A 25,265-nucleotide genomic window follows, 5' to 3' on the forward strand; every position below is an offset into this window, starting at 1 on the left:
TTTACTGGGTGACTTTTACTCAAGTAGTATTTTACTGGGTGACTTTCACTTTTACTTGAGTCATTTTCTATTAACGTATCGTTACTTTTCCTCAAGTAGAACAATTAATTACTTCCTCCTCTGCTGACTTATTATTTTTCTATTTTTTTCTTCTATTTCTCTTTTTTTTCTCTCTGCATTGTTGGGAAAGACCAGCAAGTTGTATTTCACTGTTAGTCTCCACACGTTGTTTACGAAGCATGTGACAAAATTGGATTTGGTTTGTTTTTGGGCCCCACATGCTTCCTTAGTTTAGCATTCATAGATAAATATACTTCCTTAGTTTAGCATTCATAGATAAATATACTTCCTTAGTTTAGCATTCATAGATAAATATACTTCCTTAATTTAGCATTCATAGATAAATATACTTCCTTAATTTAGCATTCATAGATAAATATACTTCCTTAGTTTAGCATTCATAGATAAATATACTTCCTTAGTTTAGCATTCATAGATAAATATACTTCCTTAGTTTGGCATTCATGGATAAATATACTTCCTTAGTTTAGCATTCATAGATAAATATACTTCCTTAATTTAGCATTCATAGATAAATATACTTCCTTAATTTAGCATTCATAGATAAATATACTTCCTTAGTTTAGCATTCATAGATAAATATACTTCCTTAGTTTAGCATTCATAGATAAATATACTTCCTTAATTTAGCATTCATAGATAAATATACTTCCTTAATTTAGCATTCATAGATAAATATACTTCCTTAGTTTAGCATTCATAGATAAATATACTTCCTTAGTTTAGCATTCATAGATAAATATACTTCCTTAGTTTGGCATTCATGGATAAATATACTTCCTTAGTTTGGCATTCATAGATAAATATACTTCCTTAGTTTAGCATTCATAGATAAATATACTTCCTTAGTTTGGCATTCATAGATAAATATACTTCCTTAGTTTAGCATTCATAGATAAATATACTTCCTTAGTTTAGCATTCATAGATAAATATACTTCCTTAGTTTGGCATTCATAGATAAATATACTTCCTTAGTTTAGCATTCATAGATAAATATACTTCCTTAGTTTGGCATTCATAGATAAATATACTTCCTTAGTTTAGCATTCATAGATAAATATACTTCCTTAGTTTAGCATTCATAGATAAATATACTTCCTTAGTTTAGCATTCATAGATAAATATACTTCCTTAGTTTAGCATTCATAGATAAATATACTTCCTTAGTTTGGCATTCATAGATAAATATACTTCCTTAATTTAGCATTCATAGATAAATATACTTCCTTAGTTTAGCATTCATAGATAAATATACTTCCTTAGTTTAGCATTCATAGATAAATATACTTCCTTAGTTTAGCATTCATAGATAAATATACTTCCTTAGTTTAGCATTCATAGATAAATATACTTCCTTAATTTAGCATTCATAGATAAATATACTTCCTTAGTTTAGCATTCATAGATGAATATACTCCGTTAGTTTAGCATTCATAGATAAATATACTTCCTTAGTTTAGCATTCATAGATAAATATACTTCCTTAGTTTAGCATTCATAGATAAATATACTTCCTTAGTTTAGCATTCATAGATAAATATACTTCCTTAGTTTAGCATTCATAGATATATATACTTCCTTAGTTTAGCATTCATAGATAAATATACTTCCTTAGTTTAGCATTCATAGATAAATATACTTCCTTAATTTAGCATTCATAGATAAATATACTTCCTTAATTTAGCATTCATAGATAAATATACTTCCTTAGTTTAGCATTCATAGATAAATATACTTCCTTAGTTTAGCATTCATAGATAAATATACTTCCTTAGTTTAGCATTCATAGATAAATATACTTCCTTAGTTTGGCATTCATGGATAAATATACTTCCTTAGTTTGGCATTCATAGATAAATATACTTCCTTAGTTTAGCATTCATAGATAAATATACTTCCTTAGTTTGGCATTCATAGATACATATACTTCCTTAGTTTAGCATTCATAGATAAATATACTTCCTTAGTTTAGCATTCATAGATAAATATACTTCCTTAGTTTAGCATTCATAGATAAATATACTTCCTTAGTTTAGCATTCATAGATAAATATACTTCCTTAGTTTAGCATTCATAGATAAATATACTTCCTTAGTTTAGCATTCATAGATAAATATACTTCCTTAGTTTAGCATTCATAGATAAATATACTTCCTTAGTCCACTGACTTTCTGACCTCTGATTGGAAGCTATAACTAGTCATTCCTTCCTCGTTATGTTACTGTCATTACCAGTCATTAACTTTCCATACAAATACAATTGGATATGATTTGTTTTTGAGCCCCACGCAGTTCAATGGGTGCCAAAGTGGTGTTAGCTTGTGTAGGGATGTAGACAGCCGCGATAATTGTGGATGAGAATTCTCTTGGTAGATGAAAATTTATTCAGCTTACCATATATATACAGTATAAATATACTGACATTCCTGTCTTGCAGGAAATCACACACAGAACGAGCAGTATGGCTGGTGGCATTGTCAGGCTGGAGGGTCATGTCAGGATGAGCCTGCAGGAAGGGTACCACATGAGCGATGAGGATGTCTTCCCTGAAACGCACAGTGTTGAGATTGCCTGCAATAACAACAAGCTCAGTCTGACGATGCTGTGACACAACGCCCCAGACCACGACAGACCCTCCACCTCCAAATCGATCACGCTTCAGAGTACAGGCCTCGGTGTTACGCTCATTCCTTCGACGATAAACGCCAATCCGACCGTCACCCCTGGTGAGACAAAACCGTGACTTGTCAGTGAAGAGCACGTTTTGCCAGTCCTGTCTGGTCCTTCGGCGGTTGATTTGTGCCCATAGGCAACATTGTTGCCGGTGATGTCTGGTGAGGACCTGCCTTACAACAGGTCTACAAGCACTCAGTCCAGCCTCTCTCAGCCTATTGCAGACAGTCTGACCACTGATGGAGGGATTGTGTGTTCCTGGTGTAACCCGGGCAGTTGTTGTTGCCATCCTGTACCTGTCCCGCAGGTGTGCTGTTCAGCTGTACCGATCCTGTGCAGGTGTTGTTACATATGGTCTGCCACTGCGAGGACGATCAGCTGTCCATCCTGTCTCCCTGTAGTGCTGTCTTAGGCGTATCACTGTACGGACATTGCAATTTATTTCTCTGGCCACATCTGCAGTCCTCATGCCTCCTTGCAGCATGCCTAAGGCACGTTCACGCAGATGAGCAGGGACCCCGGGCATCTTTCTTTTGGTGTTTTTCAGAGTCAGTAGAAAGGCCTCTTCAGTGTCCTAATTTTTCATAACTGTGACCTTAATTGCCTACCGTCTGTAAGCTGTTAGTGTCTTAAAGACCGTTCCACAGGTGCATGTACATTAATTGTTTATGGTTTATTGAACAAGCATGGGAAACAGTGTTTAAACCCTTTACAATGAAGATCTGTGAAGTTATTTGGATTTTTACGAATGATCTTTGAAAGACAGGGTCCTGAAAAAGGGGAGGTTTCTTTTTTTGCTGAGTTTATATTAGGTGAGCGAAACCTCAATCTGTACTTCACACTGGAAGCGTTGTACCAGCTGATGCACTGAACGTTTTTTCTATTCTTTTTTAAAGAAGTTTTGATATGGAGGTCATGAGTGTCGAAATTGGTTAACAATGCCTGTAATGACTTATTTTCAACGTGTGGATTATTTGACGTGTCTAAGTGCTGTAATGAATATAAGTGCTGTAATGATTGAGTGTACTGTTATAATTAGGACACGTGACATCTCGGTAACTTTGAGAAAAAAAACATTTTTTTCGGGAGTTGTGCCTGATCGTCCCTAGTTACCACAGCCACAAAGTCAACCCCCCACCCCCCTTTCCTACAATTTATATAAATATACATTTAGCCTTAATCACACTGCTAACTGTATGCCTAATAATAACCTGAAATTAAGACTAAAAACCATGTTTATGTTCATGATTTTTTTTAAAGCTATAGAGCGACTTTGTGGCTGTGGTAACTAGTGGACACCGTTGCGCCCCACACCCATATCTGCCCTCTCATTGGCTAGAATGGTCCCACCTGATCTCCTCTCTGCTGTCTTCCATTTTTGAAGACATTTCTTTTCATTGTTAAAACGGCCACTAGAGAATATGGTCAATATAATCTATAAAATGTACATCCGGTTTTCAGGGGAAATTGAAAGAGACAATGACGCCTCTTACACTTTCGGACGTTAACCACAGATGATTTATTATATTTACAAGATATACTGATTGACAATGGAAATACACGTCCTCAATGATTGAAGGAATGCGAGAATGCCATTCTAGCCAATGAGAGGGCAGTATATGTGCACAAAAACCACAACTAAATCGTTTTTCTCAAAGTTGCCGGAATACCGCGTTCATCCACTTATATATTATATATTACATTTGTAACAGCCTAAACATTACAAAACTTATATTTGATCACATAAGCCTGACGTATTGCGACACTCTCTCATAGACCTCCTTACAAACAAACGGGCTTGTCTCACTCGGACAAAATTTTGGACGGAGTAAATCCTCTCGCTTCGCCTCTTCCTCTCTGGGTTAACAAAGGTGACATCAGAGAGGAAGAGGCGAAGCCTGGCGAAACTCCATTTGATCTATTTTTGCACGTTTACAGGATTGGATGAACAGTGCAGATGATAACCTCCCTCGACAGTTTTTTTCCTCTCGCCAGGCCCCCCCAAAAAGAAAGAAATGGCAGAGTTTTGAAATCCAGAGGCAATATTGCCAAACCAGTCAATGAGACAAGTGAAAAGATTATTCTTTTATTAAGTAGATTTTTTTTCCTTCTTACATCTAAAGGCACAACCTAGATTCGAGCCAATATCATACGAATTTAAACATTGTATTACTCAGACCTCGTGAAAGTAACAAAATTGACACGTTTTTATATTCATGAAAAAAAAACTACTTTATATCGAAGGAATGAATGCCTTTGATTTGACGGCATGCACATGCGCAGTTATACCGGATGAGGTGTTTAGCTATCCAACGTCACAATGACGTCATCTACAAGCGCGATCGGCGATTTATTTGTATTATTGGAAAATCCGTTTCAGTCTATCTTCATACTGTACTACTTAATGTCGTTGGAAAATAATCCACTAGACGTTTCTTTTTTCAACCTACTATTTTAAGGTTGGCCCGCCTCTAGTTAAACCCCAAAAGAATGGAAACAGCGACACCTACTGGCTGATGAAAGGTGTTATTTATCGAGGTCAGGGAGGTGAGTTCAACGGATTACAGTTTCATGCTGTTTATTAAAAACAAATCACAACTATCCAACTAATATAACGCGATTAGACAGATGTTTGCACACGTTTGGACAGCATTTGGTGAGGTTGGGTGAAAGATTCGAGAAATTAACAAGCGTCAAACAGCAGATTTTCTGTAGTCCACAAACTACAAATCCCAACCTCTCTCGCCTTTTAACAGAAAAAGCAAAGCCACACTTGCGCCGTAAGGGAAAGAAGTGGATGCGTTGGGGACACAGTAGGGGAAGGGAAAGAGACGAGGTTTTTCAACATAAATGGAGGTTCATCCGTAGCGGTGAGAGAAGAGCAGCTGCAAAAAAAACAAATACAAGTCAAAATGGCGAAAGAGCAGGAGGTCGAACGCATTGCTAAAACGCTGGACAAAATGGTGCACAAGAAAAACACGGTAAGTTTGAGTTTGCTCGGTGGCAGAAGTCAGGTAGGCTTGGCAGAGCAGTGGTGTTCGTGTGATGCCTCTTTGTAGACATCGAACATTCTGGCAAGCTACAGAAATGTTGGCTATTTGTTTTTCAGGGGTTCTGCACTTTAAAACAAACAACAACAAATAATAATAATAACTTGGTTGACTGCGCTGTCGACTTGACGTGAAAAGTGAATTGTTGCCCTTCACTACTACTTTATGTGTCAGCGCAGGTTGTAATGGCAACACATTGAAACATTGTTGCATTCACGCTGTGTTTTTGTTATGAACGGGTGTCCACGCCATCGAAAAGCTGGTTCCTCCCCTCCGTTCTCCTAGTTAAGTCCAAGCATGGTTACTCAGGTTTATCAACTGGGATCGTTTTGAGATCTGTGTAGGTTCAACTTCAGCGTAGATAATTACATTTTGTCGACATTTCCACCTCTTCTGTTGACCCTTGCCCGGAGGCGGAACCGAAATATTTAACCTGGAGATAAAACTCCCTAAATCCATATGCCACACGGGTGACCAGCCATTACAATTGACCATTAAGGCCTCTGCTGTGCCCCACATTCTTTCCCATATCACCATAGGCCAACACAATCCAGTTTTGACGTGTCTTATCATCTAGATTCTAGCCCACTATTATTTTGTTGGAATAATTAACACATGCATGATGTTTGGTAACTAAAAATAGATTTGTATACAGCATCCATTCACATCAACAGGTGTCAATAATTTTAGACGTCTCCTTTCTTCACAGGATGGTGCCATATATCTGCTGAGGGAACTGAAGAGCATGAAGATGTCTCTGGAGACTCTACAGGTAGACCCTGTAGGCCTCTCTGTCTGTACCACCTGAGGAAAATAGTATAGTATTGACCATAGTTTCTACAATTATAATGTCTATACAATGTGTCAGTCCAGGATCGTTGTCAGTTGGGGCGGGTCAGACCACAGCTCGAGATGTAAAGTAGGCTACAAAAAAAAGTACATTCAGTTATTCCAACCCTCCCCTTTAAAAAAAATAAATAAAATGCAATGGCTGTTCACTTAACATAGGCTGGCTTTAGGACCATGCGGCGTGATGTTTGGAAGGCAGTTTGCTTTTCCCGGGTCGGCCGTTTTAGGCCGTTTTTGCTTTGAACTTGATGTCGGCGTCTGAGCTCGTCGGTGTCGGTATAGGCGGCGCATCCAATGGGCAAGGGGGAAAATAAGCTTCCTCCGCAGAAAATGTAATTAAATGTGCCAAAAGAAACTATATAATTGCCCTGTATAGGCCTATACAGAAATAAAATAGTTGTAAATACCACACCGGAGAGAATGATTTGGCCACAGAAGACCATTGACTATTCTTTATTTTAAATTTTAAATCTGTGGATTGATTTAAGTGTGAAATTTGAGCAGTGAGTTGCAAATAGCCTACTGATTGAGTTGCTGCTGTCGGTGAAAAGCAGTTCAACAGGTCTAGTCCTGTTTTCCAAAATACAACCATAGGAAAAACAGTCAAAAAGATAAATAAAAACGCAAACGGCTATTGCTGAGAAGATGAAGAAAAGACTAGTCGATCTCTCTTTAATGTTCAACTCTGAATTGACACCAGCTGAGAGCATCGGCCATATCGGGGGCGACAGGGTAGCGTAGTGGTTAGAGTGTAGAGGCGACAGGGTAGCCTAGTGGTTAGAGTGTAGAGGCGACAGGGTAGCCTAGTGGTTAGAGTGTAGAGGCGACAGGGTAGCCTAGTGGTTAGAGTGTAGAGGCGACAGGGTAGCCTAGTGGTTAGAGTGTAGAGGCGACAGGGTAGCCTAGTGGTTAGAGTGTAGAGGCGACAGGGTAGCCTAGTGGTTAGAGTGTAGAGGCGACAGGGTAGCCTAGTGGTTAGAGTGTAGAGGCGATAGGGTAGCCTAGTGGTTAGAGTGTAGAGGCGACAGGGTAGCCTAGTGGTTAGAGTGTAGAGGCGATAGGGTAGCCTAGTGGTTAGAGTGTAGAGGCGACAGGTAGCCTAGTGGTTAGAGTGTAGAGGCGACAGGTAGCCTAGTGGTTAGAGTGTAGAGGCGACAGGGTAGCCTAGTGGTTAGAGTGTAGAGGCGACAGGGTAGCCTAGTGGTTAGAGTGTAGAGGCGACAGGGTAGCCTAGTGGTTAGAGTGTAGAGGCGACAGGGTAGCCTAGTGGTTAGAGTGTAGAGGCGACAGGGTAGCCTAGTGGTTAGAGTGTAGAGGCGACAGGGTAGCCTAGTGGTTAGAGTGTAGAGGCGACAGGGTAGCCTAGTGGTTAGAGTGTAGAGGCGACAGGGTAGCCTAGTGGTTAGAGTGTAGAGGCGGCAGGGTAGCCTAGTGGTTAGAGCGTTGGGCTAGTTAACCAAAAGGTTGCAAGTTCAACTCCCCCGAGCTGACAAGGTACAAATCTGTCGTTCTGTCCCTGACCGAGGCAGTTAACCCACTGTTCCCAGGCCGTCATTGAAAATAAGAATTTGTTCTTAACTGACTTGCCTAGTTAAATAAAGGTCAAATAAATAAATATCCCTGGTGAGTGAACATATTCAGTGTTTTTGGATCACTGGAAATATATATGTGTGTGTGTGTTGTGTATATATATTTATATATATATGTTGTTGTTGGGGAAGTCATTTCCTCCTCCAGGTTAGATGGATATCATATTGTACAATTTGCATCCCCTTTTTCCATAAATTAGAGGGTTGCATTTAAGACGAGGTGGTTTTCATTGATCTCTGTTTGTCAGGGTCAGCAGGCTACTAATTTGTTGGTCCGATACCAACGGGCTCAGAGACCGTCTCTGTCTTCAAATCATCAGACTGCTGAACACTTGAACTGGACTGAACACCTGCTTTGATAAATAAAAAATAAAAAAATCCCTCCCACAACTTGGCACATATCCATCCACCCACACACACACTCACATCACAACTGCTGCTACCAGACTCTTATTATACTGATCAGTTTATACACTGCCCCCCCCTCCTCATCCCCACCTTCCCTAAAACATGTGTAAATATTAGGCTATAAATTGTACCTTCCTTTATTATACTGATGCAACAATAAGAAATAATATAAGAAAAGTAAATGTGTCAGTAGAATTAATTTTCTTAGCATTGTCCAGAAGGAACCTGCAAGGAAGCATTTCATTGGGCGATGTATAACGTGCTTATCCCGTACGGCTAAGCATTTTGATTGGACGATGTATAACGTGCTTATCCCGTACGGCTAAGCATTTTGATTGGACGATGTGTAATGTGCTTATCCGGTACGACTAAGCATTTTGATTGGACGATGTATAACGTGCTTATTCCATACGACTAATGAAACTTGAAACTAGATACAACCCGTATTTTAATTTTTTAAAGCAGCAATTTTATTGTGGAAAAAAAGTGCTTCCCAAAAACTGAATTCGCTCTCCGCCTATGAATGTCAGCGTTTGAAGTTGGCCTTGTTGTGACTTGGTAGTGTTTAATAATATCTATAATAATTATACATCTATTTCACACAGCACTGTAAACCCGATAGTGATCATTAATGGGCGTTCCACAGCCCTTTAAACCCGATAGTGATCATTAATGGGCGTTCCACAGCCCTTTAAACCCGATAGTGATCATTAATGGGCGTTCCACAGCCATAGTGATCATTAATGGGCGTTCCACAGCCCTGTAAACCCGATAGTGATCATTAATGGGCGTTCCACAGCCCTTTAAACCCGATAGTGATCATTAATGGGCATTCCACAGCCCTGTAAACCCCATAGTGATCATTAATGGGCGTTCCACGGCACTGTAGACCCGATAGTGATCATTAATGGGCGTTCCACGGCCCTGTAAACCCGATAGTGATCATTAATGGGCGTTCCACGGCACTGTAAACCCGATAGTGATCATTAATGGGCGTTCCACGGCCCTGTAAACCCGATAGTGATCATTAATGGGCGTTCCGCAGCCCTGTAAACCCGATAGTGATCATTAATGGGCGTTCCGCAGCCCTGTAAACCCGATAGTGATCATTAATGGGCGTTCCGCAGCCATAGTGATCATTAATGGGCGTTCCACAGCCCTGTAAACCCGATAGTGATCATTAATGGGCGTTCCACAGCCCTGTAAACCCGATAGTGATCATTAATGGGCGTTCCACGGCCCTCTAAACCCGATAGTGATCATTAATGGGCGTTCCGCGGCCCTGTAAACCCGATAGTGATCATTAATGGGCATTCCGCGGCCCTGTAAACCCGATAGTGATCATTAATGGGCGTTCCACGGCCCTGTAAACCCGATAGTGATCATTTAATGGGCGTTCCACTGCCCTGTAAACCCGATAGTGATCATTAATGGGCGTTCCACGGCCCTTTAAACCCGATAGTGATCATTAATGGGCGTTCCACGGCCCTGTAAACCCGATGGTGATCATTAATGGGCGTTCCACGGCCCTGTAAACCCGATGGTGATCATTAATGGGCGTTCCACGGCCCTGTAAACCCGATGGTGATCATTAATGGTTGGGGTCTTTAAAAAAAAAAGTATTTATTGTATTATTTTTTTGTTTGTTTTCCAAATTGTTTTTTAATATGTAATGTGAAAATGCAGTAAATGAGATATAACTTCCCAAACAATCGCTGAACGTAATGATTAAAGCTAATATGCTGTCTGTTAGTCCACCAGGATCGGCATGTCGGTGAACGCGGTGAGGAAGCAGAGTTCAGAGGAAGAGGTCCAGACTCTGGCCAAGTCACTCATCAAGTCCTGGAAGAAACTACTGGGTATGTCTGCTACAGGTCTGCCTCATACCGCTGTCTTGTCTGACCTGCAGCTCTGCCTCGTACCGCTGTCTTGTCTGACCTGCAGCTCTGCCTAGTACCGCTGTCTTGTCTGACCTGCAGCTCTGCCTCGTACCGCTGTCTTGTCTGACATGCAGCTCTGCCTCGTACCGCTGTCTTGTCTGACCTGCAGCTCTGCCTAGTACCGCTGTCTTGTCTGACCTGCAGCTCTGCCTCGTACCGCTGTCTTGTCTGACCTGCAGCTCTGCCTCGTACCGCTGTCTTGTCTGACCTGCAGCTCTGCCTCGTACCGCTGTCTTATCTGACCTGGAGCTCTGCCTCGTACCGCTGTCTTGTCTGACCTGCAGCTCTGCTTCGTACCGCTGTCTTGTCTGACCTGCAGCTCTGCCTCGTACCGCTGTCTTGTCTGACCTGCAGCTCTGCCTCGTACCGCTGTCTTGTCTGACCTGCAGCTCTGCCTCGTACAGCTGTCTTGTCTGACCTGCAGCTCTGCCTCGTACCGCTGTCTTGTCTGACCTGCAGCTCTGCCTCGTACCGCTGTCTTATCTGACCTGGAGCTCTGCCTCGTACCGCTGTCTTGTCTGACCTGCAGCTCTGCCTCGTACCGCTGTCTTGTCTGACCTGCAGCTCTGCCTCGTACCGCTGTCTTGTCTGACCTGCAGCTCTGCCTCGTACAGCTGTCTTGTTTGACCTGCAGCTCTGCCTCGTACCGCTGTCTTGTCTGACCTGCAGCTCTGCCTCGTACCGCTGTCTTGTCTGACCTGCAGCTCTGCCTCGTACCGCTGTCTTGTCTGACCTGCAGCTCTGCCTCGTACCGCTGTCTTGTTCATACCGCTTATATGTTCTCTCTACAGATGGTGCTGAGGGAAAGGCTGCGGAGGAGAAGAGGAGGGAGGGCTCTCCGCTGAGGTCATCAACGTCCAAGGACAGTCCTGGATCCAGCGACCAGAGGTGAGACGTCGTGTCAGCCCTATACCAGAGGTGGTTCAGTGAATAACCTTGTCTGACCTCTGAAGACTTGTGTGAGCTCCCTGAACTAATGCCCAAGTGTTTAGCTCAGCAGGCTAATGTGTAGTCCATGTAGCAGAGGCAGTTCAATGAACTAGTCTTGGGTGATGCGTAATCTATCTTGAGCCCAAAAGACATGGTTTTCACTCACTCACTCACTCACTCACTCACTCACTCACTCACTCACTCACTCACTCACTCACACATCAAATATGACTTGACAGATGAGCACAAGGGCTACATCTCTCCATCAAAGCGTAACATATGTTGAACGCTGAACGAGGGACCTCAGTTTGTTTTTTGGCCAAGTTGTGACGGCGTTTCCTTGCAAAGTTAGATTTTTTTTTTATGTACGTTTCAATTTGGATCCCGCAACGCGGTTAGCCTGAGTTACTGTGACCTCTACTATCTCACGGGATCCTGCCAGATTAAAACGTTTGAAGTTGGTTTTCTAAGCTAGCTACTAGCCTAGCTGGTAGTGATCCGTATCAAACTGGCAGGGTTTTCCACAAACAGCCCGTGCCGCGGTTAGCCCCTGTGGGCGCAGAGGTATCCCACTCGATTTCTATTTCCTGTTGCTTTTTCAAAAGCACAATCGTTGCATGAACGTACCTAACCATAAACATCAATGCCTTTCTTAAAATCAGTGTACAGAAGTGTATATATATTTTTTAAACCTGCATATTTAATTAAAATAAATTAATGTTAGCAGTCAATATTAACTAGGGAAATTGCGTCACTTCTCTTGCATTCATTGCACGCAGAGTCAGGGTATATGCAACAGTTTTGTGCTGCCTGGCTCGTTGTGAACTAATTAGCCAGAACTTTACATAATTATGAGAACATTGAAGGTTACAGCATTATTTAGACTTAGGGTTGCCACCCGTTCAATAAAATTCGGAACAAATCCATATTTCACTGAAAGAATACGTTTTTTTCTCTCAATTATAGTTTCCGATTTTGACCATATAAACCTCTGCTAGCGTCCCACCACGACAACAGACAGTGAAATTGCAGGGCACCAAATTCAAAACAGAAAACCCGTAATTAAAATAGAGAGAGAATGAATCACTAACCTTTGAAGATCTTCATCAGATGACACTCATATGACTTCATGTTATACAATGCATGTATGTTTTGTTCAATAAAGTGCAAATTTATATAAACTAATTTTACATTGGCGTGCTACGTTCAGTAGTTCTAAAACATGCGGTGATATTGCAGAGAGCCACATCAATTTACAGAAATACTCATAAATGTTGAATAAAATACAAGTTATACATGGAATTGGAGATATACTTCTCCTTAATGTGACCGCTGTGTCAGATAAAAAAAAAAATGTAAACGGAAAAAGCAAACCATGCAATAATCTGAGTACAGCGCTCAGACAACAAAGCAGCCAAAGCGATATCCGCCTTATTGTGTAGTCAACAATAGTCAGAAATAGCATTATAAATATTCACTTACCTTTGATCTTCATCAGAATGCACTCCCAGGAATCCCAGTTCCACAATAAATGTTTGATTGTTCGATAAAGTTCATTTATGTCCAAATAGCTTCTTTTGTTATAGCGGTTGGTAAACAAATCCAAACGCCGGTCCAGCCGAACGTCAGACGAAAAGTTTGAAAAAGTTATATTACAGGTCGTAGAATCTTGTCAAACTAAGTATAGAATCAATCTTTAGGATGTTTTTATCATAAATGTTCAATAATGTTCCAACCGGAGAATTCCATTGTAGAATAGCAATGGAACGAGAGCTAACCCCTTCATAGTAGAAGCCTGAAACAAAGTTCTAAAGACTGACATCTAGTGGAAGCCTTAGGAAGTGCAATATGACCCCATTTACACTGTATATTGGAATGGCCAAGAGTTGAAAAACTACAAACCTTAGATTTCCCACTTCCTGGTTGGATTTTTCTCCAGGTTTTCGCCTGCCATATGAGTTCTATTATACTCGCATACATAATTTAAACAGTTTTAGAAACTTCTGAGTGTTCTCTATCCAATACCATGAATAATATACATATATTAGCATCTGGGACAGAGTAGCAGGCAGTTTACTCTGGGCACCTTATTCATCCAAGCTACTCAATATTGCTGCCCCCCAGTCACCAAGAAGTTAACCTTTTGCTTGTCAGGGGCAGTACTTTCGTTTCTGTCTAAAAAAAACGTACCAATTTTAAACTGCCTATTTCTCAGCCCCAGAAACTAGAATATGCATATAATTGTCAGATTAGGATAGAAAACACTCTAAAGTTTCCAAAACTGTAAAAATATTGTCTGTGAGTATAACAGAACTGATATTGCAGGTGAAAGCCTGAGGAAAATCCAGTCAGGAAGTGCCTCTTGCTTTGAAACCTCTGTGTTCCTATGCATGCCTATCCTCCATTTAAAGGGATATCAACCAGATTCATTTTTCTATGGCTTCCCTAAGCTGTCAAGTCTTTAGACATAGTTTCAGGCTTTTATTTTGAAAAATGAGCGTGAAGGATCACATTGCGTAAGTGGATAGGTGGGGGCTCTCAGAGTGAGTTTGCGCACAACTGAGTAAAGCCGCCAATGTTCCTCTCGCTGTTACTGAAAAACCTACACACTCTGTTGATTATATTATCGAATATATATTTTAAAAACATGAAGATTGATTATAAAAAAACGTTTGTCGACATGTTGGATATTTGGAATATTTATAATATACCTCTTGTCGTGACCGCTCTTTCCTGTGGATTTCTGAACATAACGCGACAAACGTCTGTATTTTGGGTATAAAAATACATCTTTATGGAACAAAAGGAACATTTGTTGTGTACCTGGGAGTCTCGTGAGTGAAAACATTCGAAGATCATCAAAGCTTTTTCTGATTTTCCTGGCCTAGCTACTTAATGCTTAATGTACATAATGCTATGCTATCGATAAACTTACACAAACGCTTGGATTGCTTTCGTTGTAAAGCATAATTTCAAAATCTGAGACGGGTGGATTAACAAAAGGCTAAGCTGTGTTTTCCTATATTGCACTCGTGATTTCATGAATATTTTTTAGTAATATTATTTGACTGTGGCGCTATGCTTTTCAGCGGTTGCTGATGACAATTAATCCCGCTGCCGGGATGGGTAGCATCAACAAGTTAGTGTATTAGAACATCCAATAGTCAAAGGTATATGAAATACAAATGGTATAGAGATAGTCGACACGTCATAATTCCTATAATAACTACAAACTAAAACTTCTTAACCCCTTACTCCTACCCGACACGCAGGCGTCCCATCTAGACATCTGGAAATGCAAATGCGCTACGCTAAATGCTAAAAGCACTCGTTAAAACTCAAACGTTCATTAAAATACACATTCAGGGTACTGAATTAAAGCTACACTCGTTGTGAATCCAGCCAACAAGTCAGATTTTTAAAATGCTTTTCGGCGAAAGCATGGGAAGCTATTATCTGATGGCATGTAACACCTCAAAAGACCCGCAGGGGACGTAAACAAAATAATTAGCATAGTCGGCGCTACACAAAACGCACAAATAAAATATAAAACATTCATTACCTTTGACCATCTTCTTTGTTGGCACTCCTAGATGTCCCATAATCACTATTGGGTCTTTTTTTTCAGATTAAATCGGTCCATATATAGCCTAGATATCGATCTATGAAGACTGTGTGATCAAGGACGTAACGTCATTTTTTTAAATTAAAAAAGTTGACGATAAACTTTCACAAAACACTTCGAAATACTTTTGTAATGAAACTTTAGGTATTAGTAAACGTTAATAAGCGATCAAATTGATCACGAGGCGATGTATATTTTATAGCTGTACGTCTGGAAATAATGTCCGGGTAAATCTCAACCAAAATATCCGGTCGGAGACCGGAAGAAATGCGCTGCCTCGTGTCCGTTTGACCAAGAAACAAATCCTAGGCAAATGACAAGACTGTTGACATCGTGTGGAAGCTGTAGGTATTGCAACCTCTGCCCCATTTAATGTGGTTCACATTCAACAATGGGTTCAAGTGGCGCATGGATATATTTTCCCATTTTCAGTGATCAGATTTTCCTGCGCTTTTCGATGAAACGCACGTTCTGTTATAGTCACAGCCGTGATTTAACCAGTTTTATAAACGTCTGAGTGTTTTCTATCCACACATACGAATCATATGCATATACTATATTCCTGGCATGAGTAGCAGGGCGCTGAAATGTTGCGCGATTTTTAACAGAATGTTCTAAGAAGTAGGGGGTCTACTTAAGAGGTTAACTGGGGAAAATTGAAGAACTGGGAATATTGAACCACCAGCTTTCATTTGTTCTGAGCAAGGAACATAAATATTAGCTTTTTTACGTGGCACATATTGCACTTTTACTTTCTCCTTTTACACTTTTTACACTTTTACTTTCTTTTACTTTCACTTTTGCATTATTTAAACCAAATTGAGCATGTTTCATTATTTATTTGAGACTAAATAGATTTTATTATATTTTGTGTTATAGTATTGTTGTAATTGTCATTATTCCCCCCAGGGCAGCTGTCTAGGCCCGTTTTTAAAATCTTAACTAACAACACTAATGACTAAATCCAGTGTGTCTCTGTATACTGATGACTCAACACTATACACGTCAGCTACTACAACGACTGAAATGACTGCAACACTTAACAAAGAGCTGGTGGGAATAAGTTAGGGTTTGCAGGGAAAATATATTAAAAATATTTAAAAAATATATTTATGTATATATACATATATTTAACCCCCCACAAAAAAAAAAAATATATATGTGTGTATATATATGTGTATGTATATGTGTGTATATATATATGTGTGTGTATATATATGTATGTGTATATATATATATATGTGTGTGTGTGGATATAGATATAGATTGGAAATGATGCAGACCTTTTACGTTGATGGAAGCTATCTGCAATATAATATCTAATCCACCCCATAATTTTCTTATTTTTATGTAAAAGTGAAAACCGCTTGGACTAACCCTGTATTCTAAACTGGTCAAAAACATGTTGATGCAACAGTAGCTAGGAGGGGGGGGGGGGTGTAATAGTAGTGTTGACAAGCTGAAGGTACCGATCTGTCTGTTTTTAAACAACTAGCACACAGCTCCGACACCCATTCATACATTTTTCTTCTCGTCTACCCCAGCAAGAAACTGCCTGAGCCCCCTACGACCCCCACCACCCCTACGACCCCCACCTCTCCAAAGTTCACCTCCTTCCCCCAAGCCCCCGTCACCACTGACAGCGTACGCACCAAGTGCCGAGAGCTGCTGGTGGCTGCCCTGCAGACCGACGGTGAGACAGACCCTACAAAGATGGCCGCCATTATCGGCACATTCTACAGCTGTATAGGTTGATGACTTCAGCAACTCTAGTATTATACATCTCTGGGTGAGACGGAGCCCAATCACAAGGAGGGATCTAAGATATGGGGTGGCTGGAGGGACATTTTTTTTTTTTTTTAAAGTACATTATTTGGATGTGTAATTTTAGTTTACATTTTTTTTTTTTTTTTTAAACGAATGACCACTCTGTTTTCGTATGTCAGATGACCACAAGACCATTGGAGCAGACACGGACAACTTGGCTGCTCAGATTGAGGACTATATCCTTTCGCCGGTCCGCTTGTCGCCGTCTGTGTCTGCTGATGGGGACCAGACAGACGTGTGGTAATCAAGGTTTCTGGATTATCTTTATAGGTGTGTGTGTGTGTGTGCGCAGCGTCGTTCTCCTTCACTCTCCCTGCTTCACGTATCTACCAGGAGTTTAAGTCGACAGACCAGAAGTACAAGTCCAGACTGAGGAGCCGTATCTCTAACCTGAAGGACCAGAAGAACCCGGACCTCCGACGCAACGTCCTCGCTGGAAACATCTCTGCTGACCGTATCGCTAGCATGGCTGCTGAGGTACGGGGGGGGTGGCGTATCGCTAGCATGGCTGCTGAGGTACGGGGGGGGGGGGGCATCGCTAGCATGGCTGCTGAGGTACGAGGGGGGAGGGGCATCGCTAGCATGGCTGCTGAGGAGGGGGGGGCATCGCTAGCATGGGCTGAGGCTGAGGTATGGGGGCGTATCACTAGCATGGCTGCTGAGGTAAGAGGGGGGTATCGCTAGCATGGCTGCTGAGGTACGGGGGCATCGCTAGCATGGCTGCTGAGGCACGGCTGCGGGGGGGCATCGCTAGCATGGCTGCTGAGGCACGGCATGGGGGGCATCGCTAGCATGGCTGCTGAGGTACGAGCGGGGGCATCGCTAGCATGGCTGCTGAGGTACGATGGGGGGGGGGGATCGCTAGTATGGCTGCTGAGGTACGGGGGGCATCGCTAGCATGGCTGCTGAGGTACGGGGGGGATCGCTAGCATGGCTGCTGAGGTACGAGGGGGGGGGTCGCTAGCATGGCTGCTGAGGTATGGGGGGGGAGGGGCATGGCTGCTGAGGTATGAGGGGGGAGGGGCATCGCTAGCATGGCTGCTGAGGTACGATGGATGGGGAGGCATCGCTAACATGGCTGCTGAGGTACGGGGGGGGCGAGGTACGGGGCGATCGCTAGCATGGCTGCTGAGGTACGATGGAGGGGGGGGCATCGCTAGCATGGCTGCTGAGGTACGATGGAGGGGGGCATCGCTAGCATGGCTGCTGAGGTACGATGGAGGGGGGCATCGCTAGTATGGCTGCTGAGGAACGATAGGGGGGAGGCATCGCTACCATGGCTGCTGAGGTACGATGGGGGGGGGTTCATGTTTGGACCGTGAACTCCATACAGTTGAAATATGTCCCAAGGTTAAAAAAATAGCATGTTTGTGCTTCACATCTGACAACTCTCTGTGTACCAATCAGGAGATGGCGAGCGCGGAGCTGAAAGAGATGAGGAAGGCTTTGACCAAGGACGCCATCAGAGAGCACCAGCTGTCTAAAGTGGGCGGGACCGAGACGGACATGTTTCAATGTGGCAAATGCAGGGGCAAGAACTGCACCTACACACAGGTACCGACATAGTGAACTGCACCTACACACAGGTACTGACATAGTGAACTGCACCTACACACAGGTACTGACATAGTGAACTGCACCTACACACAGGTACTGACATGGTGAACTGCACCTACACACAGGTACTGACATAGTGAACTGCACCTACACACAGGTACTGACATAGTGAACTGCACCTACACACAGGTACTGACATGGTGAACTGCACCTACACACAGGTACTGACATAGTGAACTGCACCTACACACAGGTACTGACATAGTGAACTGGACCTACACACAGGTACTGACATAGTGAACTGACCTACACACAGGTACTGACATAGTGAACTGGACCTACACACAGGTACTGACATAGTGAACTGCACCTACACACAGGTACCGACATAGTGAACTGGAACTACACACAGGTACCGACATAGTGAACTGGACCTACACACAGGTACTGACATAGTGAACTGCACCTACACACAGGTACCGACATAGTGAACTGGACCTACACACAGGTACCGACATAGTGAACTGGACCTACACACAGGTACTGACATAGTGAACTGCACCTACACACAGGTACTGACATAGTGAACTGGACCTACACACAGGTGGCTGACATAGTGAACTGGACCTACACACAGGTACTGACATAGTGAACTGGACCTACACACAGGTACTGACATAGTGAACTGCACCTACACACAGGTACCGACATAGTGAACTGGACCTACACACAGGTACTGACATGGTGAACTGCACCTACACACAGGTACTGACATGGTGAACTGCACCTACACACAGGTACTGACATGGTGAACTGCACCTACACACAGGTACTGACATAGTGAACTGGACCTACACACAGGTACCGACATAGTGAACTGGACCTACACACAGGTACTGACATAGTGAACTGGACCTACACACAGGTACTGACATAGTGAACTGCACCTACACACAGGTACTGACATAGTGAACTGCACCTACACACAGGTACTGACATAGTGAACTGCACCTACACACAGGTACTGACATAGTGAACTGCACCTACACACAGGTACTGACATAGTGAACTGCACCTACACACAGGTACTGACATAGTGAACTGCACCTACACACAGGTACTGACATAGTGAACTGCACCTACACACAGGTACTGACATAGTGAACTGCACCTACACACAGGTACTGACATAGTGAACTGCACCTACACACAGGTACTGACATAGTGAACTGCACCACACAGGTACTGACATAGTGAACTGGACCTACACACAGGTACTGACATAGTGAACTGGACCTACACACAGGTACTGACATAGTGAACTGAACTACACACAGGTACTGACATAGTGAACTGCACCTACACACAGGTACTGACATAGTGAACTGCACCTACACACAGGTACTGACATAGTGAACTGGACCTACACACAGGTACTGACATAGTGAACTGACCTACACACAGGTACTGACATAGTGAACTGCACCTACACACAGGTACTGACATAGTGAACTGCACCTACACACAGGTACCGACATAGTGAACTGGAACTACACACAGGTACCGACATAGTGAACTGGACCTACACACAGGTACTGACATAGTGAACTGCACCTACACACAGGTACCGACATAGTGAACTGGACCTACACACAGGTACCGACATAGTGAACTGGACCTACACACAGGTACTGACATAGTGAACTGCACCTACACACAGGTACTGACATAGTGAACTGACCTACACACAGGTACCGACATAGTGAACTGGACCTACACACAGGTACCGACATAGTGAACTGACCTACACACAGGTACTGACATAGTGAACTGCACCTAACAGGTCCGTACATAGTGAACTGGACCTACACACAGGTACTGACATGGTGAACTGCACCTACACACAGGTACTGACATGGTGAACTGCACCTACACACAGGTACTGACATGGTGAACTGCACCTACACACAGGTACCGACATAGTGAACTGGACCTACACACAGGTACTGACATAGTGAACTGCACCTACACACAGGTACTGACATAGTGAACTGGACCTACACACAGGTACCGACATAGTGAACTGGACCTACACACAGGTACCGACATAGTGAACTGGACCTACACACAGGTACTGACATAGTGAACTGCACCTACACACAGGTACCGACATAGTGAACTGGACCTAACACAGGTACTGACATGGTGAACTGCACCTACACACAGGTACTGACATGGTGAACTGCACCTACACACAGGTACTGACATGGTGAACTGCACCTACACACAGGTACTGACATAGTGAACTGCACCTACACACAGGTACTGACATAGTGAACTGCACCTACACACAGGTACCGATATAGTGAACTGCACCTACACACAGGTACTGACATAGTGAACTACACCTACACACAGGTACTGACATAGTGAACTGCACCTACACACAGGTACTGACATAGTGAACTGCACCTACACACAGGTACTGACATAGTGAACTGGACCTCTACACAGGTGGTGATTCGATCTGACCTAAGACAGGGAATTTTTACTAGGATTAAATGTCAGTAATTGTGAAAAACTGAGTTTAAATGTATTTGGCCAAGGTGTATGTAAACTTCTGACTTCAACTGTACATGCTGTCTCTCCCTGTGTGTTGTAGGTGCAGACGCGCAGTGCTGATGAGCCCATGACCACCTTTGTACTGTGCAACGGCTGTGGAAACCGCTGGAAGGTAGGTTTGTACTATGTACTTAGGTTGTGTACCCAGATCACTGTCTGGTACATTCCTGGGATAATTCTATGTACTTAGGTTGTGTACCCAGATCACTGTCTGGTACATTCCTGGGATAATTCTATGTACTTAGGTTGTGTACCCAGATCACTGTCTGGTACATTCCTGGGATAATTCTATGTACTTAGGTTGTGTACCCAGATCACTGTCTGGTACATTCCTGGGATAATTCTATGTACTTAGGTTGTGTACCCAGATCACTGTCCTGCGATAATTCGTTTTTATCTATGCTTCATTTGAATATCAAAGAAAATAGTTAGCAACTGTATTAGACTACCGCGAGCTCAGGTTTGATGCCACCCTCCCTAGTATGGGTGGGCCCGCGCCATAGTAACTTGGGTGGGCCCCGCTCCCTAGCAGCTTGGGTGGGCCCCGCTCCCTAGCAGCTTGGGTGGGCCCCGCTCCCTAGCAGCTTGGGTGGGCCCCGCTCCCTAGCAGCTTGGGTGGGCCCCGCTCCCTAGCAGCTTGGGTGGGCCCCGCTCCCTAGCAGCTTGGGTGGGCCCCGCTCCCTAGCAGCTTGGGTGGGCCCCGCTCCCTAGCAGCTTGGGTGGGCCCCGCTCCCTAGCAGCTTCTATGTACTTCTGTAGATCTTAAATTATTTGAACGGTGTAAGTAGTATGCTGGTTCACCTTTTTGATTTGGTGAGGTGGAGAATTGCACCATAGTGCTTCCCACTTGTCCAGTCCTGTCAGATCTACAGCCATGTTTATAAGGGTAGAGACCAGTGGTTTGCCTGATCAGAGGTTTCCTAACCCTGACTTGGTTGTGAGATGTAAATACGGGCTAGAAGAAGGTAAGGGAACATGGTGCTTTTTATGGCTTGGCTGCTCAGTACTCCTGCAGTACCACGGTGTCACCACAAGATGGCAGCAGACATTGTCAAGCACTGCTGACTTTACTGGTGCTACTGTGGTGGTAACCATGCCGACTTCTTCCAATGATGTTATACATTCTCTCACATGCAATATAATTCAACACACCTACCAGACACGTTTGTTGTTATGTATTTTAGTTGTTTTAACAGACACTCTTTACTCGGAGTGACTTGCAATCAGTGTATTGAACTAAAGTAAATCAACCACATGCCATGATCATTGCAAGTAAAATCTTTACCACCTTGTCTCCCTCCTCCCCAGTTCTGTTGAGGAGAAGATATTCTGGATTTGCTAGTAGAAGAGCTGACCTGGATGAAGAAATAAACCTGGACCTAAATTTTGTTACAACTGCAGACTGTTTTTTTTTTGTGCTTTTTTAAATTCTTTTTTTAATACTTTATTTGATTTTTTTTTTTACATTTAACTCATAAATCTGTAGAAAATATTTTTGCCATTTTTGATTTAATATCCTTTTTTTTTTTAAATATATATTAAATCACACTAGCCCTGGGTGCCTTTTCTGGTTCTGTTCACTTGCCTCAACCTCTTATGGAATGTCATGTTTGGTTTGACAACAACAGGTTGGCAAGAGCACAAACTGTTCTGGGACCAGGCCGAAGTTGGACACTTGCTCTTAAAACAACATTTTGGTTTGCTGTTCATTAGTTGAAGCTCTCTCTTACTAAAAAATAAAAAAAATATCTTAATTTTTTTTTTGGGGGGGGGTGACTTTCTTTGCCCCTCTGTGCCACAAATGATCATTTTACTGTTAGTTTTATACACTTGCTGTATTGAGTGTGTGTATACACTCTTAGCATAAGTCCCAAATGCCACCCTATTCCCTGTAGTGCACTATAAAGGGAATGGGGTAACATTTGGATACATAATTGCTGTATATAGAACACACCGTTGTTTCACTGTATTCTGAATCTACACTCTTACATATTCAGTACCACTCAAAACTCTGAAATTGACGAATATGGAATCATGTAGTAACCAAAAAAAAATAAAGTGTTCAAAATGAATCAAAATAGTTTTTTTTATTTTTTTTTATTCTTCAAAGTAGCCACCCGTTGCCTTGATGACAGCTTTTGCACACTCTTGGCATTCTCTCAACCAGCTTCATGAGCTACTCACCTGGAATGCATTTCAATTAACAGGTGTGCCTTGTTAATTTGGTTAAAAACCCTTGAATGAGAAGTAGGAGTGTTCCATTTTTTTTGACTGGTACTGTATGAATAAAATACACAGATTCTTAGTTCTGTTTTGGTTCTTCCATAAACAAATGAGAGAAACAGGAGGATCTGCTAGAAGATGATAGAATGAGAAAGGTTTGAGGAGGACAGTTTCTCCTCTTTTCCTTCTCTGCTTGACCTTTACTAAAAGGTTAGCGGAGTACTAGAGAAGGAGCCTGATATCCAAATAGAGTTTGCTACTTTTTCCTCTCCTTTCTGTTAAAACAATTATAAACTGTAGTTCAGACTACTGGAGTAAAAGAGCCTCCTGACAAACTATCGACTGGTTTGAAAAGTTTTGTCATGCAAGTGATTTATTTTGTATTGTCAACATTTTGTCCTCCCAATGGTAACTTGTGTAAAATTTGAATTAAAAACGGATGTAAGGAGTGTGGAAAGAGACTGGGGGAGGGGTCGTGGTGAGTTCTCGTTAGCACTGGGCTTATCAACACGATCAGTTCACTAGCCAACCATTGTTTTTAATGTTACAAATACAGATGTCATGAATAGAGCAGACTATGATTCCTTGTTGTTCCTTGTTGTAAAACATGTTTGTTCTACAACTTGTCCTGCTGAACACACCCCCCCCTTATGCACAACAGGTGAAAGACTCATTTTAAAGTTCTATCGTCATGACAATGTTTTCTGTGGGGGGGGGCAATTTCATTTGACTTCTTAATGGCTGAGAACACACCCTCCATGTAAACTATTTGGGAGGACTAGAGAGATACTTTCCAAAAGTGTATGTACATTTCCCATCACGTCCCACTGGATCAACTGAAAGTTTGCTGTGGAGGAGAAGAAGAAAACCCACAAAGAGGAACAAACCGCTAGCCAATACACCTGCCTTATTTATTTTACCTTTATTTAAGCGGCAGGGTAGCCTAGTGGTTAGAGCATTGGACTAGTAACCGAAAGGTTGCAAGTTCAAATCCCCGAGCTGACAAGGTACGAAATCTGTTGTTCTGCCCCTGAACAGGCAGTTAACCCACAGTTCCTCGGCCGTCATTGAAAATAAGAATTTGTTCTTAACTGACTTGCCTAGTAAAATAAAGGTAAAAAAACAGGCAAGTCAGTTAAGAACACATTCTTATTTTCAATGACGGCCTGGGAACAGTGGGTTTAACTGCCTTGTTCAGGGGCAGAACGACAGATTTGTACCTTGTCAGCTCGGGGGTTTGAACTCGCAACCTTCCGGTTACTAGTCCAACGCTCTAACCACTAGGCTACCCTGCCGCCTCTACACTCTAACCACTAGGCTACGCTTACTTCTCAGCTCCGTTCCATGACACTTACTAGGTTCTCCTAAAAGTCTTCTGTTGACCTCATCATTGATGAAAACTAACTGTAATGGACATCTATAAATGACTAAATGCTGTAGAGATCATGATGAGGTAGTCCTTACCGTAATGTAACGGTACAGAGCCATCTCTCCTCAGCCGAGACCCGGGTTCAAGATGTAGGAAACCGACCCGGGTTCATGATGTAGGAAATCGACCCGGGTTCACGATGTAGGAAACCGACCCGGGTTCACGATGTAGGAAACCGACCCGGGTTCACGATGTAGGAAATCGACCCGGGTTCAAGATGTAGGAAACGGACCCGGGTTCACGATGTAGGAAACCGACCCGGGTTCAAGATGTAGGAAACGGACCCGGGTTCACGATGTAGGAAACCGACCCGGGTTCACGATGTAGGAAACCGACCCGGGTTCACGATGTAGAAACCGACTGGTTCACGATGAAAAAGGTGGCCTAATATCTAGACTTGTCCGGGTTCACTTTGCACATTTGTTTTGATGTGCAGTAATGAACCGATTCCGGGTTCAAGA

General features: G+C 42.7%; 1 protein-coding gene and 1 long non-coding RNA gene across 3 annotated transcripts; one reads left to right on the forward strand and one right to left on the reverse strand.

Moving 5' to 3' along the window:
* Window positions 1-5,269: 5,269 nt before the first annotated feature.
* On the forward strand, window positions 5,270-23,836 carry LOC118377519 (transcription elongation factor A protein 2-like). Of its 2 annotated transcripts, none has more exons than XM_052481265.1 (10): window positions 5,270-5,736; window positions 6,515-6,577; window positions 10,405-10,510; window positions 11,383-11,479; window positions 16,691-16,839; window positions 17,093-17,149; window positions 17,296-17,489; window positions 18,381-18,527; window positions 21,193-21,264; window positions 22,461-23,836. In XM_052481265.1, exons 1-10 carry the CDS (start codon window positions 5,668-5,670, stop codon window positions 22,467-22,469), a joined length of 963 nt encoding a protein of 320 aa, XP_052337225.1. In that variant the 5' UTR covers window positions 5,270-5,667; the 3' UTR covers window positions 22,470-23,836. The 2 variants fall into 2 exon arrangements, with proteins under 2 accessions (XP_052337225.1, XP_052337226.1); XM_052481266.1 differs by having other exon boundaries at window positions 5,274-5,736; window positions 17,296-17,450.
* Window positions 19,229-20,715, reverse strand: LOC127912349 (uncharacterized). Its single transcript, XR_008081973.1, has 3 exons — window positions 20,652-20,715; window positions 20,524-20,587; window positions 19,229-19,317 (listed from the first exon to the last, which is right to left on the reverse strand). It is a non-coding gene; the product is annotated as an uncharacterized LOC127912349 (long non-coding RNA).
* Window positions 23,837-25,265: the final 1,429 nt, after the last annotated feature.

The sequence above is a fragment of the Oncorhynchus keta genome, chromosome 27 (assembly GCF_023373465.1).
Source record: "Oncorhynchus keta strain PuntledgeMale-10-30-2019 chromosome 27, Oket_V2, whole genome shotgun sequence".
In the NCBI taxonomy this organism is placed as follows: domain Eukaryota; kingdom Metazoa; phylum Chordata; class Actinopteri; order Salmoniformes; family Salmonidae; genus Oncorhynchus; species Oncorhynchus keta.